The sequence below is a fragment of the Manduca sexta genome, chromosome 2 (genome assembly GCF_014839805.1).
Source record: "Manduca sexta isolate Smith_Timp_Sample1 chromosome 2, JHU_Msex_v1.0, whole genome shotgun sequence".
Classification (NCBI taxonomy): domain Eukaryota; kingdom Metazoa; phylum Arthropoda; class Insecta; order Lepidoptera; family Sphingidae; genus Manduca; species Manduca sexta.
In genome coordinates this window covers 6,264,931-6,285,405 of record NC_051116.1, presented here as the reverse complement: position 1 = coordinate 6,285,405, position 20,475 = coordinate 6,264,931, and the positions used below count along the sequence as shown (strand labels likewise).

General features: G+C 36.5%; 1 protein-coding gene across 1 annotated transcript; it reads left to right on the top strand.

Annotated features, from left to right (window-relative positions):
* The first annotated feature begins 10,858 nt into the window (after positions 1–10,858).
* LOC115456348 (putative mediator of RNA polymerase II transcription subunit 26) lies at positions 10,859–20,458 on the top strand. Its single transcript, XM_030185366.1, has 7 exons — positions 10,859–10,879; positions 11,727–11,843; positions 14,017–14,223; positions 15,677–16,959; positions 17,949–18,045; positions 18,364–18,437; positions 19,025–20,458. Exons 1-7 carry the CDS (start codon positions 10,874–10,876, stop codon positions 19,092–19,094), a joined length of 1,854 nt encoding a protein of 617 aa, XP_030041226.1. The 5' UTR covers positions 10,859–10,873; the 3' UTR covers positions 19,095–20,458.
* Positions 20,459–20,475: the final 17 nt, after the last annotated feature.

The window sequence follows — 20,475 nt, the reverse complement described above, 5'->3', positions numbered from 1 at the left end:
TTACTTTTTGAGGTTATCGCGTTCAGACAGACGCAGCGATTTTGTTTGGAAGTTTGAAGTAAATGCAAAAACTGCTGAACGGGTTTTGGATATATAGCACGCGGATAGACCATGTCCTAGATTAACATTAGGCCACTTTTTCTCCCAGAATTTGCTCCCGTAGCGTAACGAAACGCTTTTTTACAATATTAAATGAATGAATGAATCCCTCCTAGCCGAATTTCGGCCACGGCGGCTAATCTCAACGGACATCAGCCAGATACGCAGGATATACCTATTATGTGCACAAGTGTGTGCGTAATACACAGGTGCACTCTCTGTTCCTTCACTCTCATAGTTCGTCGAGACGGCAAGCCGACATTACCGTTAAGAGATCAGGCGCAGGACCAACGGCTTTACGTGCTTTCTGAGGCACGTTGGTATCACACCGCCAACTTCCTGACTCCGAGCTGCGACTGAGTAATTTTTAAGATGGAAAAACCCAGTCACATTTATATATTATATTCGCAATATTTACAGAATACCATTTTAGTCCATTTTGACTTTGTGCAACCAGAGAGAATAATAGAATAGTCGCCGCGTGACATAATTTCTCTTCTGCCAGCCTGCCTGCGCAGCCGAATATTTCCGGAAATGCCCGATGTCATCGGATAAGAGAGCGGCGCGTAACAATATATTAGATTTATTTATTTGATTTTTTAGATATATCACTATTGTATTTAAGTTACTTTTGTAGCAGGAAAGCCTTTTACGAAGGCGAAGCCGCGAGCAATACCTAACAAAAGAGGAAACAGCAATGATATTCTTAAGAAACAAGAGCAGGTTACGGAATATTTGGGTCCTAATTATTGGTGCTAAGTATTCCAAAAAGACTCCTTTGAACGTGCCTGTTTAATTAGAATTTATATTATTAGTTATCGTTTAGATAGTAGTTAGTATCTAAATGATTCTAAATATTTTTCGTAGTAACTAGATCTCGTAAAATAACAAAGGATTGTTTCTAATTAGTTTTTTGACAGTATATTAAATATATTATTAAGGTTAACACCATATCTATATGTTAGGGTATTTCTAAATTAGTAGTTACATTTTTGACTTTTTTTGTTACTAAGCCACAGTGTGCGAGCACTGCTGTATTTCAGTGCGATTTCTGCAGCATCTGAATCAGTATGTCTTTGTCTATTATTAAAATTAAGCCGTAGTCTGAAAATTCCTGCGGGGCATTAAAGCCAATGTATAGACGGCGACAGTCCAGTTGGTATTGCAACGGACTGCCGAGACGAATGTCCGCAGTTTCAAAACCCAAGGGCATGCACCTCCGACTTTTATAAAGTTATGAGTGTATTCTTTGTGAATTATCGCTTGCTTTAACAGTGAAGGAACACACCTTGAGAAAACTTGCATACCTAAAAAGTTCTCTATAAACATTTAAAGGGTATGTGAAGTGTGCCAATCCGAACTAGGCCAGCATTGCGGACTAAGGCCTCCCTCTCAGTAGGAGATGAGGCTAGTGCCCAGCAGTAGGGCAGTAATACATAACTAATATTGTATGTGTATTTTGAATACCCCTTTAACGAAAATACAATTAGAAATCGGTGGTTTTGTCAATCCCAAGATGTGTACAATACTTAAGGAATAGGTTACGAACAAAGTTTAAGTAGTGGAAACGTAAACGTATACTTGCATATAGTGAAATAATGCAGTTTGGAACTTAACAAGTGTGTCGTCATGCCTTGCAAATACTTGCACAATATCGTCAAACATTGATCCAACATTTGTCGTCAACCATCAGTATGGCAAGTGTGACGTCATACCTTGCAAATGCTTGTACAAAATCGTCAGACATTGATCCAACATTTGTCACTAACCATTATTATGGCAAGTGTGACGTCATACCTTGCAAATACTTGCACAATATCGTCAAACATTGATCCAACATTTGCCGCCAACATTCAGTATGGCACCGTCTTAACTTTTTATTTACAATGCAGGATCCAGGCCAAATATACAATGGAGTCAGTTGGATCGAAGCCAGTGCATTTTATGTTTTGTATTACGCGTTTCTGGTCACCAAATTCGATTTATGTAATGATTGGACGTATTACAATATTCAAAAGGCATTCTCTTTTACAACGACGATGATTATTTTTATTGGACTCTGTTTGTCGTGTATTTAAGTTAAATTATTCAATACTTTTCCTGTTTTTGTAGGGTATGTGACATTTTATTCTATTTCTTTTATCATTACATAAACTGGTATTCTGCTCTTGATAGATAATATACTGGAGTCTAGATACAGTATCGACTGGCGAGAAATGTTTATTGACAGTTGACACAATTATGCCGGCCTGTTCGAAGGTAGACAAGCTGAACTTGGAATGCAAATCACGTTGACCACTACATTTTCAATCTCTATAGGTTTTACATCTTATGTTTGGTGGTTGATATCCTGGCGGTATTATTTTATTATAGGCTAATAGACCCCACTGCACCTGATACGTGAAGAGAGGTCCAATAGAATGTCGACTGACGAGAGATGATTATCCCTTGACAGTCGACCCAATTATGCCGGCCTGTTAGAACTGGATATACATAGGCTAATCCCGGAACGCGACACATACGTGAGCCACTATGACGACTGGTATACGGTGTTCGCTATCCGGGCAGATATAAAATATATCCTACCACCAACCAACTACGGATAGCAATATTCTGCCACTAGCAACTCCTTTTGCTAATAATATAATTTTCGCTCAATGTGAGTTCATTATGAAAGGATTATTTAAATTACTCTGCGGATGGCTTCGACCCCTCATTTCTACTCGCTGCAATTTCAGCGAATTAGTCTAAATTCTATACAATTTTGATCCTGGATTTGGCTAATTGAATTTATAAGTTGGTTTAACTTCAATAAATAATCGTATTCAGGAAACGAATAAACAAAATGAAAAGTAAGAATTCATTATTTAAATAAAATGAAAACTAAGAAAGCATTATTTTTAATCGTCATCAAAAAGAGGAGGGTATATGTTCAACTGTTTTTATTTTTGTGAGTACCATTTTAATATCCTAGGACCATCTAGAAGATGTAGAAGGGAACTTCTCAAAATCAAATAGACTTAGAACGATTATATTTCTGTTGGGTTCAGCGTAGTTTCAATGCCATTCTACATTAAGAATATTGCTGTTCAACACTACTTTAAAAAAATTAACTTTGAAAACGCAGGAAGATACCTCAAAATCAATCGAGGCTTTAGATTTGTGTCGGGTTTTGTTATCTTTATTTCTTACTAACAAACAAGCAAATAAAACTGTTTTAATAGTATAGACAATAAAGGCTTGGTATTTATTTGCATATACTAAATCATAATGAAACCTCTGTAGCTGATAGTACCGATTATCATTCAGTTATTTTTATTGTGATTTGTTCCAGACAGGGGAAGTTTGTGTGAAGGGGGTGCATCTGTACCCCCTGCACATGCACCCTCTTTCACCATGAGTACAGGCCTGGTATTTTTATATAAAGCGATCGCGAAAGAGGGTAGGCAGTACAGGGTTGTTTTCAAAATGCATTCGTTGCAAGCGACTACCTGTCCCAACTCGCGGATACTAATTTCATCGAAATGGAATCTAAAATGATGGCTTACAGTTGCACGTGCAGTGGTCTCAGTATGTTTTATTTATAAAATTAATAAATTGACTACTTGCATCAGGCTTTTCAGACTTGGTCGGTGCGGAAATATTTAGGGGAGGCCAACGTTCAAGGTCGAAAAGCTAAGTAATTTTCATTGTAGTATTCTATCTGCAAAAGCAAACGCTGGCTGCCTCGGTGGAGTACTTGACGACGACTACCGCACTGAGGTCCTGAGTTCGAATTCCCAGTCGGATCAAAAATAAATGAGACTGGGTTTTTCCTTCTTAAAAATTACTCAGTCACAGCTCGGAGTCAGGAAGTTGGCGGTGTGGTGTCCCTGTGCCTCGGAAAGCGCGTTGGTTCTGCGCCTGATCTCTCCGGTCATGTCCGATTGCCGTCTCACCGGACTACGAGAGTGAGCGAACAGAGAGTGCACCTATGTTTTGCGCATACATTTACACTTCAGTATCTTCTGTGTGGCTGATCTCCTTTGAGATGACCCGCGTTGCCGAAATTCGCCTAGGAGGGATTTAAATATAGGTTAATGTGTACAGACAAACAGTGTTAGCTACTTTCAATTAAGGAAAGGTCAATACTTAACAAATAACATGACCTTAGTTTAACATAATAAACCTATATAGTTGTACACAGATTATACACACAATGCACGTAGTTCTTAAGGCTGAACTTAAATAAATTGATGTCTTATTTAAACTCCGCTTAATTTGTAGGTTATATTTTTAAATACAAATATACAAGCATTTATTTGCACAACACCATGACACATTCAATTTACAAACAAAACAAAGAGATGAAAAACAAATATAATAAAAGGAACAAAAAAAAATCGTCAAAAGCAGCTCTGACTTTTTGAAGTTACTTGTGTTTTCTTTATTAATTATTATTAAGATTTTCTGCATTTTCGAAGGTTTAAGTCTGCCAACTGGCACTAATGCACTATGGTGCTTCTGGCGTGTTCATCTTGAGGACCCATAGCTTCACCAAGGTGCCGGTGACCAACATGGGGTTTATAGTTTTTAGGTAAAAATTCCTCATACCCTGCTTATCATTAGTAGATGGGAATACAAGAGGACTTTCCCCATGAAAGAACAAATACCACTGTGGTGGTTTAAGGCCTAAATCTTCGTAGTAGGAGGCCCGTGGACAGGAGAGGAATAGTATATTATACAGGGATGATATTCTCTCTTAATACAGGCCAGTGCCCAGCAGTGGGTCAATAAATACTAGGTTGCTATTATAACAATATGGAGGACTATATAAGGAACTGATTGCTAACTTTTAGTAATGCCTGTCCATTCCTACATCTCCTGAACATGAGATTATAAGAATCAACACTTTGTATACATAATTACTAAAACTAGTGCTGGTGGTAGGATATATTTTATATCCGCCCGGATAACGACCACCGTACACAAGATGTTAAAACTCGTCATAGTGGCGCACGTAAATGTGTCGCGTTCCAGGATCATCTTGTGTACATTCGGTTCTAACAGGCCGGCATAATTATGTCGACTGCCGAGGGGTAATCATCTCTCGTCAGTCGACATTCTATTGGTCTCCACTCCACTTATTATCAGAAGGGTCACTAATAAAATAAATAAAAATTTAACAAAGTTGTGTAACTGCTTATCTTGTAACTGTGACCCGAAACTTTACCACTAACTTGCAAACGGACATGTTTTCGGTTTCCCGTTTTTCCTGATATGAATCTGGAAAAATGGCGCCCGGGAGCGCTCCAACGCCATCCTAAACGGCAAGTTATTGTTCGAAGTACTTTAGAGTAAATGTTAGAACAAAAACATTTCATACGAAATGTGTCGCATACGGAGGACTGTTCACAATTTTGTTTGTTTGTTTTATTTTTTTATTTATTTAAATAGCACTATGAGACCACAAATATTTAGTCTTACTTATAAAAATTTTGCAAAGCTATGCTTAGTTAAAATACAGATTTTCTCGATCAGCTTTCAATCAAAAACCCGTCATCTTGCCTCTTAATAAGGTTTAAACTAGGAACCGGTGATGTTTTTAACAGCTATTTAAGTAAATGTTTGATGACATATAGAAAATTTTCGACTTCCTTTATATAAATTAAACATTATTTTCGTACACATTTGGTCAGGTATTTATCTAGTTAGCCAAGTCAATACTATTTATTTATATCTACGAATTAAAAACAGTGTTTATATTAGGTTTATAGAGACTATCCGATCACTGCATATAAAACGTGCCCATGGTAATCTCGGTCATAGAAGTTGCAACCCCGTAATGTCTTAACCAATAACATGTCGAAACGCGAAGAAAGAGCCAAATAAATCAAACAGACAGTCGGCAGACAGATGGCGCGTGCCTAAACTTTAAAAAAGGTTTTAATGGCAGTGATAATGTGGGTATCTTATTAATATTGTAAATGTATAAGTAGGTGAAGATTTACAGTTTTATTTATAAAAATTCCGCAAGGCTATTTTTAAACGCTCTTTTTACAGTATTAAACATTATACAGGGTAATTTTGAAATTGCGTTACTTAATAAAAGCACATACTTATATACTTGGAAATAACACTTTACAATAAGTTACTTGAGCCGTAGATGTAAACTAAAAAAGTGTAAGTTTCGAACAAAATAAATGTTAATAAAAAGTAATTTAAAAATTATGCGCCCTAAAGCCACTACTACTACCTTAAGAGAATACGTTGCAGTGTCAACATTATAGTTTCATTCAGAAATACACCCACGCTCGCGCCATTATCGCATTAGACTACACAATTATTAAAAAATCTGAAAACTTAACCCAGGATTTTTCGTGAAAATATTAGTTATTAATGTATGATTTTTGGCACAATATCAGCAAAGGTGAAGACGAGTATGTGGTTTCATTTAGTAACGCAATGTCAAAATGACCCTGTATTAACAAAAATAATTATGTACAGAATACAATTTTAGACATTTTGTTAACTACGTGCAACCAGGTAGAATAATAGAATAGTCGCCGCGTGACATATCTTTTCTTCTGCCAGTCTGCCCGAGCAGCCGAATACTTCCGGAAACGCCCGATGTCATCGGCTAGGATAGCGGCGCGTAACACTATACTTAAAACACAAATTTACTCGATCAGCTGTAAGTCGAAAACCGCCATCTTGCCTCTCATGTAGATTTAACTAGGAAACTGGTGATGTTATTGACAGCTATTTAAGCAATTCTTGATCACCTCTTAACGCTAAAACAAGTTTATAATAAAGACTTTTAGAAGTCTGTTATTACTTCTTGGTGGCGTTGTACTGTATGTGCGGTACGGAAGCGCTCTGAGGTCCTGGGTTTGAATTCCGAGTTTAGCAAAGTAGTATTTGGGTTTTTTTTGTCAGTATCAGTCCGGAGTCTGGAATTTGTACCCGATAAAAATAAAAATAAAAATGCTTTATTCATCACGTAGGCGAACATAGTTGCACTTATGATAAGTCAAGGTACATGAGAATATTTAATTATTACTTAATTAAATTAGCTTATATAAACAAAGACAATTTATATTGAAAATAAAATAAATGAAAAATATACTTAGTAAACAAAGAAGCCAGCTCGGGCTGGCAGGGAAGAAAAAATAAAATGATGTATATATGTATTTTTAAATAAGCAATAAGGGAGAAACGCGTCGCGATCCTCACCGGTGAGGACAATAAAAGCCCTAACCTAGCTAACCTACCAGCCTTTCACTTACTATCTAAGCGATGACTACCCGAAGAAGAAAGGCAGAAAGAAACTCCGGGCTTTATTTTTTGTCATCAATTGTCCATTCTTTTATAATCTTGTTATTAAATATATTTTTTTTGAATAAGCCTTTTCTATATAAATTTCTGATATGGCGATAGGCACGCCTACATCACATCATGGGACGGAACACACTTGGCGAAAAGTGGATGCCCTGGTTGCGCCTCTGCATACCACTTTGGGGATAAATGCGTGATATCAGTGTTATTATTTCTGCAATTTGGTACTTATAAGTACAGAAAAACGATATCTAAGATTATACAGTCATTTTGATATTTATTTATTGCACTTAATAAACAAATGTATACAGGCGGACTTAATGCCATAGGCATTCTCTACCAGTCAACCTTAGGGTGGTAGATAATCATGGTAAGTGTATCACCGTAATATGACACTGAGAAAGAAGATAAATATATAAAATACCTAATATGATATTCTGTTTAGGAAACCCCATACTCATGTTTACATATGCTGACATAGTGCCAAAAATCATCCATGAATAACAAATATTTTAACCAAAATTCCCGGTTCTACTTTTTCGATTTTTGGATCATCTTGTTTAGTGCGAATATAGTGTGTGCGTGAGTGTATGTTCGACTGAAAGTATGATGTTGCCATCACATCCGATCTTAGCCGAATGCACCATATAGGGTGGTCGTGTCTAGGAAGATATTCCACCTCAAGTGGTACAGAACCAAGTCAGTTCATGTTTTAAAGTTAACACAGATGCTCTGTCTTCTAAAGGACTTGCCTACGTCAAGTACTGATGAGTTCTTCTTTGGCAGACGATACAAACATGGAATAGGGTTGGCAAGAATGAAAGAATTAAGGTGTCGTTCGTGAATTTTTTTGCTGATTCTAGGAGTTTAAGTGATATAAATATAATTGTAATTTATTTTATTTTTTTATTATTTTATTTATTAGGGATTACCAACAAAATTAACAATATTACATATAAATAACTAAAATAAAAAAAACATCTGGATTAATTGCATTTCTAATAACAGGCGACAACAACATGCGCAAGGTTTGAATGAAATTATTAAACATATAAAAATAAAATAGTTAACAATATAAATCTATGTATCTATATACCTAATAACAAATTTTAAAGTTTATTATTATCAGAATGAATATTATAACATCATCAATATTTACCAAAACAGCTTATTTCTATTTAAGTTTCTACTGCAAGCAATCGTTGTGTGGGCTTCGGCTGTTACTGTTGGAACGGATATTTGTATTATCGTAGCTGAGATTGTAACAAATAGTGTATTAGAGTGCGTTGGGGTAATACCGGATAGCGGGGTAACCCCGTTGTTTCGAGATTACTTCTAACCCGTCAGTATTTGCCAATACGAAAAACATAGCTTGTATTTTTTTATTATAAATACCACAATTGTTTGCCACTGTTTTGTTTTGGTTATTCATTAGCTTTAATTTTAGAAAACGGGATTAATCCGTTATCCGGTATTACCCGGACGCACCCTACTGGAATCTAGATGAAATTCTATCTGGAGTGCTGTGAGTTATATTCACCTCTCTGTCTACTTAATCTGACTATAGGCGTGAGTATATTCGAGTATGTCGGAACAGTAGCGGGTAAAAATGCCGGCCGTTTTACTTTATAAGTGATTGACTAACAATGAATGTTTTTTCACCAATCCATTAATTAACAATACATGTTTTCCCAAAGCGAATATTTTTGTAAAGGTATGTACACAAGTTTTTGATAGAGGTTCAGTGTTTGAACTTTTTAAAAGGAACAATTCCGTTATACATGATTGTTGTTGTCCGTTATACATTTTAACTAAAAAGTAATCAAGATTTCCCGTTTTTGCAGCATTTTTGATTGATGCTCCGGTCCTGTTGGTCATAGCGTGATGTTATATAGCCTATAGCCTTCCTTGATAAATGGGCTATCCAACACTAAAAGATTTTTTCAATTAGAACAATTCGTTCCTGAGATTATCGCGTTTAAACAAACAAACTCTTTAGCTTTATATAATAGTACAGAAGTACAGATAGATAATTTCGAGAATTAATTTTTTAAATATTAATTCAACGTATGGTTTATCTGTATGAAAAATTTTGTTCATATTAATTGTTGATTTCTAAGTATATTTCTGAGAAACTAAAAATCATATTTTTTGCTGAATGTACCTTCTGTAACGTAAATAAAAAGTCGGAGTCACGGTGAGCAGTAATCAAGTTAATATCAGACAAAAATATATTGAACTAGTTGACCCGACAGACGTTGTCCCGTTTTAACTATGAATTTGCAGCGCGCATTCTGTCAATCGCTGACAGTTATTTCAAACAATTGATAGTTATATATAATTAATAATTTCGTTAAGATTTCTTAAATTTTCTAATTTACCGCGCAATTTTTTGAATTTTTTCTTTCATAAGAAGACTCCTGACAATGATAAACACACAAAAAAAATAGTTAAATCGATCCAGCCGTTCACGCGTGATGGTGTGATTAAGGGAAATAGGGATTCATTTTTATATATATAAATTAATATACAAATACAACAGTGCATATTCTCCTTAATATAGACAATAAGTTTGATAAAAGGCATTAAGTCATTAGAGTTTAGATTAAATTGAAATATCTTGTTAGTGTTAAGGCTGGATTGAATTCTTAATTGCGTAACCAAAAATATTTCTAAATTATTTTTATTTGACACTTTATGTAGTGCTTTTGATTTTCTAATTTTAATTATAAAAAGTAGGTCATAGTAAATTGAAATAGCAGTATATAAACAAATTATTTTTATTATTAGCAGTATATAAACTAATATAAACAAATTACATATTTTTCATAATAATTCGTACCTACATATACTCAGTTATTAAGAACAATAACAACCATGAATTTTAATATAAATTATTTTTAATACATTCAAATTAAGATATAATCGACTGTCATAAAACTTATTGAAAAGTCGAAATATTTTTCAAAAAAAATTACCTCAGTGCAAAATATTGAAAACAATGTGCTGACTCAAAAAATGTATAAATTACTACCTCGGTGGCGTAGGTGTACTGCATGCGCGGTACGGCAGCGCTCTGAGGTCCTGGATTCGAATCCCGGGTCGAGCAAAGTGATATTTGTGTTTTTCTGCTCAGTATCAGCCCGGAGCCTGGAAATTGTGCCCGATATGGCGATAGACTCGCCCCTATCACATCATGGGACAAAACACACTTGGCGAAAAGTGGCTGCCCTAGTTGCGCCTCTGCATACCCTTTTGTTTTGTTTATAAAAGTTAATCTCGTAAAAAATCGCTTAAGTAAATTAACCTTACAACAGTATTTATAATTTATAAAAACTGATTTGGCAACCCTACCGCCGTAAGGTCGGCATCGTTCGCGCGCCGCATGACAATGCCCAACACTATTGTCTATAAAAGCGTTACTCGTGCGCACCTCATAAAGCGAAAGTCCACGAAAATGAAGGTGATTACACGTTTTTTTTATGTGCCAGTGTTAGTGCGGTGTGTGATCGATACGGATTTGAATTTGGAATTATAATTTATTTTGTGTTTTAAAGGGTTTTAATATTTGGGTTACAATTTGACTGGCGTATTGGATTATTTTTTTTAAATATATATTTTGAATAAATGTTTTTTTTTAACTATTTAAAAGGAATGCTTTTGTGATAATTGAGTTGCTATTTATGTTTCTTGTATTCGTTTATATTAATTAATTCATCGAACAAATATTTATAAAAATGGAACGCATTTGCTTACCGCTAATTTCAATAAACGATTCAAGTCTTTTCGTTCTATCGAATGCCAAAATGGATCAATCAGAACAAAGTTTAATTAAACTTATTTTGATTGATATTCTCGGAATTGGATCGAAGATTAAGATTGAGATCGTTTATTGAAATCGGTCGTTATGGTTTACCGAATAGCTTCTTTATATAAGTATATAGACCTGTTTAACAAGTTTCAAGTTAATAATTATTTCTTATGACGCGAATGTTAGACGTTAAAACTATTTTCGGATTTTATCGCGGTTTTTTATATTATAATTTTCTCCCGACTTTTCAAAGACTGCATCCTTCATGCTTATTGGGGGAATTGAGGTGTTGGTCGACCGAAAATTTAAAGTTACAATATCTAACCACTTTTTACAATTATAAAATTTCTTTAATTATTTTTTTCTTATTTTTTTTTTTTAAAAGATATAAATTCAGATTCTTTTAAATTTACTCAGAAGTTGTAAAACAGGCACCAAGTATACCACTATTATCGTACCAAAACATTGGACTGGGGATTAACGTCATGTCATGTCTTAGGGGCTATTAGCTGTAGTGTTCCTGGTGGGTGTGGCAGCGGAGCCCCCAGCCCCGTACCCGCCGAGCGGCTGGCGACCCAGCGGACCCGCCTTCGAACTTCCACAGAACGGACAACAGGTTTGTATGTGTTGTATACCTCATTGCACGGACGTGAGGCCCCGAAGGCCCAATTTCGTCGGTAAAATCGAAAAAAGGGTTCTCCAAGACACTGCGTGAGGTCCTTGTAAGTACGAGGCTCTAGGCAGGCTCTAGCCCGGTTGGCCTCCCCCTAAGGCCGCCTCTGTCTCATTGCAGTCAAAACCGATATATTTGTCTGTTCTATGAGTGAATTTATAATTGAGTATTGTAAGTCAACATACTGTTTATTTGTATCGTGTTACACAGCGGCGATAGCCTAGTTCGGTGTGGAACTGTTTGCCAAGACGAATGTCCGCAGGTTCAAATCCCAAGGGCACACACCTCTGACTTTTCTAAAAAATCATGTGTGTATTCTTTGTGAATTTATCGTTCGCTTTAACGGTGAAGGAAAACATCGTGAGGAAACCTGCACATCTGAGAAGTTCTCTATAGGAATTTCGAAGGTGTGTGAAGTCTACCAATCCGCACTAGGCCAGCGTGGTGGACTAAGGCCTAATCCCTCTCAGTAGTAGAGGAGGCCTGTGCTCAGCAGTGGGCAAGTATATAATACAGGGCTGATATTATTATTATTGTGTCACACAGTGCCAGTTTTATATTTTTATGAGTGTAAGCCACTTTATTTCCGCCGCCCCATGTTGGTAGGTTTATGTATGTAGGTTTCGAAAATATTTAATAATTTTCCATTTGTTTGTATTATGGAAGGCATTAAAGTTAAATAAACGAATGATTAATTAAATCGAGTGATCGTCCTAGGAAATCTGCCGCCCCTAAGAGGCTGCTGCCTATAGGCCGTGGCCTATACGGCCTATTTACAAATCCAGGGCTGGTTACACTGCTGTATTAGGTTAGCTTGTAATAAAATGTAAGAGAGAAAAATAAATAAATGTTTTTAGGTTTTGGAAGGACATGTATTGGTAGGTTACTTGTAAACGACAAGCTCTGGGTAAGTACAACCGCAATGTCTTTTTCTAATGCCAAGTAGGGTCTATGCATTGTCGAGTCCAGTTTGAAGGATATTGTACCATAATTACATTATGACTTAATATCTCATGTCTCAGGATGACGAGCGGAGTGCAACGTACTTGGTAATTATACGTTCTGTATGTTGTTGCTACTCTTTATTTATTTATTTATTGTATTTTAAGGGAAACACACGAGCAATAATGAATAACATAAAAATAAAGCAAATTAAGTAGTACATGTCTCAATTAAGTTTCCAAAATTAATTATGGGCGCTTTCTATCAGGCGAGTGACATGCTCATCTCGCTTTCCAACTGCAATAAAAAATATATACAAAGTGACGCAGTTGTATCGTGTAATATAAATCGGATAATTATATTTTAAATATTTTTCTCAAACAAATTAGATATTTGTAATTCTTAGGTAGTTAGTTGGTTCGCGACAGAAATAGACTCTTGTTATACGTACATGGGAACGTGATCCTACTGTACCTGATGGTAAGTAGAGTGGGGCCCAAGGGTTGCCAGTATATTTTTTCAGTCTATAAGGGACAATTAGAAAGAAAGAAAGAAAAGAAATTTATTTTGCAACAAACACAAGTTACATAAACATAACAGACAAACAAACGAAACAGACAAAAAAAACTTAAAACTATGTTTGTCACAAAAAAGGCACCAACTCAGCAATATGCTGACAGTGAAGCCAGCGCTGATCTTCCGTTGGGCCGATACTTAAAGGAGCATAATTATAATCATAATTTAAAACAGGTATCAACACGCTTTATATTAAATTAATAAAAAACCGACTCGTATTGATATGTATGCGGAAATGCGAATGTTGCGTGCGTGAGCACTTGTCAATCGTACATCGATCGATTTACGGGACAGAGTTTCTCCCGCCAGGACATTTCAAATTGTGCCTAAAATACAAAATGTCCCGGTAAATATGAGACGTCTAGCAACACTAGGTCCAATAGAATGTCGACTGACGAGAGATGATTATCCCTCGACAGTCGACACAATTATGCCGGTCTGTTGGAACCCGATATACACAGGTTGATCCTGGAACGCGACGCACTTACGTATATTTACTTTACTCTTTTTTTATCCTACTCTCTCAGTAGTAGAGGAGACCCGTACCCAGCAGTGAGAGAACGTATTTTTTTTGTTAATAATCAATTTATCTATACAGTCTCAACAATACCTGCCGCCTCTGGACCCTCGGAATCCAGCTGTCCCAGGCGTGGACTACGGAACACCTGACGTGTCAGTCCAAGGTCTCCCCACGCAAGAGCAGCAGCCAATCTTCCAAGGGTCACCCGTCCATGGACAGCCTTCTCAGGGACCTGGCTTCCAATCCGACATCAGGAACTTAGACCAAAGTCTTCAGCAGAATCAGGTAAAGAGTTGGTGATAGGTTTTTTTGTTGAGTGGTTTAGCTCATTTTCGTTATTAGAATATTGTATTTTATCGTCCTAATCATTAGATTCTAATTTGTTTGTTGAGGGTTTTTATTTTCTATCTTATTAAATATAATAAACTTAATAGTGTATAATACATTCCCAATACAATTTTTTTTATATCTATTATCATTCCAGATGGATATAATGGGTTAGAAATATGAATTCGTAGGTGCAAAGGCAATTTGTTTTAAGCGACATTATTTTACTATATTAATTTATATATTTTGCAATGTCTTTCTTATTTCAAATATATACTTCAATGTTCCATACTAATGTCACTTAAGTCAATTAGCCTTTCACTCGTCCTTATAGCATTACATAGTATAGCATAAGCATATAATGATTTTAAGCTCACTTAGAGTCGCATAGACCATTGCGTGGAGCATAGATGTTATTGTTTTGTGTATTTTTTTATCATAATTTCATGGGTCGAGTATAAAGGCAGCAAAATGTGGGTGCACTGAGAATGTATTTAGCTTATGTCGGTTAACTTTTTTGAGCTTCGTTTCACTTAACATCCGGTTAATTTTGTCGTGTATTCAATAAAAAATAAATCAGTACATCGATATATATGTACTAAGTCGTACATGTTTATCCTTCGTTCGTAATAACGTGTTTATCCTCGAAGGGGTATGCAAAGGGCAACCAGGGGCAAAAGTGGATGACTTTTCACCAAGTGTGTTCCGTATCGCCTATCGCCATATCGGGCACCAATTCCAGACTCCGGGTTGATACTGAGCAGAAAAAACCTAATTTCACTTTGCCTGACCCGGGATTCGAATCCAGGACCTCAAAACGCTGCCGTACCCCGCATGCAGCACAACTACGCCACCGAAGCAGTCATATAAATTGAAAGCCCCGGAATAATTTAGGCCGTTAACTAAACGCACAATAAATTAACTTCAATTATTAAATTAAATCGAGTTCGGGAACTAATGGACGCTTTAAATTATTCACATGTTCACCAGTTAATTCAGAATGTTGAACGTGTGTCTTTCGAACAATTATTTCTGTCGGACTCATCTGTGGTCGAAAAACGTCATCATTTATGGTTATCTGTATTTTACACTGCCCACTACTGGGCATTTCTTTACTGTTTAGTCGGTTTAGGCCTTAGTCAACCACGCTGGCCTGGTGATAGTTGGCAGACTTCACATTCTAGTTATAAATTCTGGTTCATAAGTATCTAGTATACTCATATAATAGAAATAGTGTAGGTAAAAAATAAATATGAAATAGGTTCGGCATCTAGTAGTTAAAACTAAACAATTATTAATATTTACGTAGAAAGAAATTGTAGCTGCCTTTGCAGTCGTTACAAAAGGGTAATAGTTAAAGCGAAATAAGACTAAATATACAGCCCAGATTAAAATATTGTTATTATTCCAGTACCAACAACAACAAGAAATCTACCGTCAGTTCCAAAAACAGAAGCAGCTAGAAGCCGCCCAGGCCAAAAGCAAAGGAAACAGTCTCCCATCACCCAAAGCTCCAAGGCCTTTCGCTCGCACCACTCCTGCACCTTCCACCACAGCAAAAGCTGAGCCCACCACCGAGGCGCCAGCATCTCAAGTCACTGAGGCTAATCTGAACGAGCGCGAGATCTTGGAAGACGATGGTCCTTCAGCTGAACTTAAGCAAAGAACATCAGTGGAAGTATCTAAGCAAAACATCCAACAATACCCTGGAGAATTCTACCTGAGTTCTCTAGCCCAGTTGCAGTTGCAGCCCCAGTTCGTTCCTCTTCAGCAAATCAGGAACTCCTACCTTCAACCCATCCAGGCTGAGAAGCAGGTTGGTTTCGATGGACCAGCTCATTTCGCTGCCCTGCCTTCAGTTTTGGCGCAACAGCAAGCGAGTCCTCAGCCGTTACCCCAAAGTCCTGCTTTATTGATCGGTGAACAAGCACCAAATCCTGGCTTCATCGTGCAGCAACCCTTAGCTCAGCACCAACCTGCTGCCGCTTATCAACCCGTACAAGCTCAGTACCAACCTGCGGTACAGCCCCAGGCGGCCCAACCAGAATATTTACAAACAAATCCTGATGCGGTAGCAGTCCAACCTGTACAGCAGTACCAACCAGTTGCTTACCAACCTCAGGTGGCACCTTTACCTCAAATCCAAGTGCAACCTGTTGTTTTGCAACCTCAGTCCGCGCCTCAACCCCAGGGTAAAGATCGCGAAGAAATCGAGAACCAAGGTGACAACTCTGAGTTTCAAGCCCAGCAAGTTTATCAGCAACCGCAGCAGGTTTACCAACAACCGCAACAAGTATATCAACAGCCTCAACAAGTATATCAACAGCCTCAACAAGTCTACCAACAGCCCGAACAAGTCTACCAACAGCCTCAACAAGTATTCCAACAACCCGAGCAAGTATATCAACAACCCCAGCAGTTTTACCAACAACCAATCATCGTATCTCAAAACCAGGCTCCTCAGCAGCTTTACCCAGCCCCGTTAAACAATCAGGGCGAAGTCTACGAGGGTCAATTTCAACCCCAAATAATTCCGGGTGCTCAGCCTCAGAATTTCCAAGGTCAAGACGCTTTGCAGAGTGGTTTGGATGCTAACCAAGAGGGAAACGACATAGACCAGGCCGAAGAACAGGAGTCGGAAGAAGATGACGAAGGCACCAGGAGTACAGCCGTAGCAACAGTATTTGGTGCGAGGTAAGTTTAAAGATTTCATAAAAACTATTTCGTTCTGTACATTTGTTTTAAGAAATACTATTATCCAGAAAAACGCAGTCTTTCCTTCGAGGAAAAGAATTACTCAGCTTTGTATAAAACAAACGTATTTGGCAATACATAAAAGTTCAATATATCATACTTTAAATTCACGCACCGTCTTAAGGACGTATTACATAAGCAATTTTAAGGTTTTTAGGCTGCAGAACCCAAATTCATTTATAATTCAGCATCGTCTCATACATCGGCATTCCAAGCCCTAATTGGGGCAATGTCTTCCATTGTTACATCTGCCAATTTGCATATTATATGTGACTGTATTACATATGCTGGTTGTGAACTAACCTTGCGACTTATTCGTGTGGAACGTTGGGTGTAAATTGTAGAACATTTTTATTGCAAGCTGCAAGCAAATGCCCTGTTAAGTGATTTTCATCCCACTTTAAATATTAAAAGAAAAATGGGCTGGATTTAATGCTATGCCCTGAGCATACGTTACATTCATTTACGGGTCGGAATATGCAAAAAATTACTAATTATTGTTTTAAAAAATCTATTTTAGGTCTTTTTGAAAATTTTATACTTCTATAATGTTTCTCATTAAATTGCCTAACAGAGTTTAAATTACTGTGATGTGTACTTTAGGAGGAGATGCATGGAATCAACAATTTAGTGGCATTTTCAATACGAAATTATTAAAACAATATCCACATTTGTAGAAATATGATGTGTATTTTCTTATAGCTATATAGCTTCTAAATATACGCTTAGCGCGCTGTGTTGCTGGGAGCATCGCTTTTATGAAAAATATTAAATGTCCGTCAAGGAAATGTTTTTTGAGATTTGCTGTTTGACGATATTTTAAGGTTATCGATAAAGATTCCTTTACTATACCAACAAGAGCTTGATGAAGAACGTAGGAATATGAATTCTATTCCAAAACTCTAAGCAAATATCAATTCAATTTACAGGACGCAGCCGCGCGTATTCACGCAATACGGGGCTCCGTTCCCAGTGCCGAGGGTTCAAGCTAAACCTAGCTTCACCACTACAGAATCACCAGTTGAGGTAAACCATCTCCATACCATACAAGGGTATTCTTCATGGCTTTAAAGTAGTAAGGACGTGACCGCGTCTTTATTAAAAAAAAAAAATCAAATAAGTTTGTTTGCTTTTAAACTTCAGTTTTTTATGTAGTTATATATTTAAAAAAAAAAATAGATTTGTCACTTATTAATATCAGGACCGAAAAGTAAAAAAAAGTATTTTTTACTTGGCTTTAAAGTAGAAGACTTGTGTAAAATAATTAAAAAAAATTATACTTCGACTTACGATCTAACGTTGGAAATAAATGAATAACTATACATTTAAATTGAACTTATCCAGGAGGTGACAGAAGAAGGTCCAGCCATTGCTCAGGCTGTAGCTGTTGCCAGCAGGCAGAAAAACGCAAAACTCAGGTATTTTTTCAATCATAATAAAAAAATTCTGTATCAGCTAGGAGTCTGGAATTTATGCCCGATATGGAGATAGGCTCCCCTCCTATCATGGAGGCGGAAAGTGAGTGCACTAAAAGCACCTCTTAGTAGTAGTTTTCGGGGATAAGGGGCGTGTGTGTGTAATTTAATAAGTTTAAGTAATAAACTTAGTGTACATTAAGACGTTTAATGAAACTAGGGGTAGAGTTCATTGATATTTTGTCTATACCTTCGGGGATAAATATTTGCTGAGGGTAGGATATATTCTATACCCGCGCAGCAGCGACCACAGTACACAAAACGTTAAAAATTAAAACCCGCAGTAGTTACCAATGTCAGTACGTCGGGTTCCAGAATCAGCCTGTGTATATCTGGTTCCAACAGGCCGGCATAATTGTGTCGACTAGAGGGTTAATCATCTCTCGTCACTCGACATTCTATTGGACCTCACTTTTTTCACCATCATTAGGTTACTTTGCCGTGCGCATGCCAAAATACCATTAAATTATAGCGATGTTAATCCCTATTAAGTTTCAATACATTTCTAATTAGGTCATCCCTTTTCACAGGAGGAACCGCATTCGACCAGTCTTCACAGTGGACCGATCTGGACATTTAGTCCTCGCTCCTGGACAATAAATGACAACATATCCAATATCACACAGAAACTTTCTCCAAAAAGTATATGCTAATGTTGCGTTGATTTAGGATGAATCGTATTTATTTTCTATGCGCGGTGTTTCCGCTCTGCATAGCTGTGGATTTATAACCGCCATTTTCAAAAAAAGATCCCAACCGCTTTTCGATCTATTTCAAAAATGGACCAATCAGAACAAAGTATTTCTGACATGCTTGCAAATGAGTTATTTTGATTGGTTCATTCTCGGAATCGAATTTCAGATTGTGATCGTTTATTGTAAACGGTTGTAAATGATACAGAGTCATAGTTTAGCCCCATTTAGACGGATCAATTATTGCTAATAATCGTACGCAATTATTGCTTTAAAAATTGCCTCGTCTAAACATGTGTAATGGCGAAGCCATTCTCGTTCGCCTTAACGACTAACAGATATTAAAAAAAATGATCAATTGTTAGCAATAATTCCTCCGTCTAAATGAGACTTAAATATATAGCAGAATCGATGCAACTCTATTCGGTTAGAGTGAATGGCTAATTAACCTAAAAACATTTTTTTCGAAAATGTTTAATTTAAAAAACATAGAAAAATTGCTGATTTTAAATATGTATGAAACTTGTGTCACTAAAAAATTTGGCTTAAGACAATTAGCCTTTCCACCGCCAAAATAATATAAATAAACAACCCTAATCGCTATCTTCGTAAAAATGAACCAATAAGAATAGTTCGACATGCTTACGGATGAGTCTGATTGGTTTATTTTTAGGATCAATCCGTAGTTAGCGATTATGATGGTTTATAGTATCTGTCCGTAATAAAATCAGTAAATAACCTTTGTCAATGTTTATCACCTTTACTCTGTAATTGATGTCTTAAGAGGTTTAATATAAAATGTGAACGTAACTTGGGACCTGAATTTACTACTAGTTGACCAATTAAGTTTCTTACAAGCAATCATCAAATATAATGAAGTTTGAGGTCAAAATTCGTTACTTCTATTTACGTCAAACTTAATTGTTGTTAAGTTATTTGAACGTGGCAAACTCAAAATAAAGAAATTAAAGTTTTCAGCAATAAATATCACATATTAAGTTATAGGTTACAATACTCAGCACTGAATATTTCAATGGTTTTTAGAAAGAGATAGGTGCTTAGCTTCGGGTTTATAGAGCACTCTTTCACTCCCTAAATGACATTGTGTTACTAATTTGCTTCTCTTTCTTTATCTACAAATTTACTGCCGCGTACTGTAGTTATGAGACATTGTGTTCTTTATTTATTTTCGCCTTTAATCTAACTATATTTATTTTCATGAAGGTTTTTCCTAACAGCTTATTTAAGTTGTGAATAAAGAATTATATTTAATGTGGTTTATTTCTAAT

Excerpts from the sequence above, each read along its gene's own strand:
- LOC115456348 (XM_030185366.1), top strand. Across the intron at positions 14,224-15,676 it reads AAAGTCTTCAGCAGAATCAG|TACCAACAACAACAAGAAAT; the intron begins GTAAAGAGTTGG and ends TTATTATTCCAG. Across the intron at positions 18,438-19,024 it reads CAGAAAAACGCAAAACTCAG|GAGGAACCGCATTCGACCAG; the intron begins GTATTTTTTCAA and ends CCCTTTTCACAG.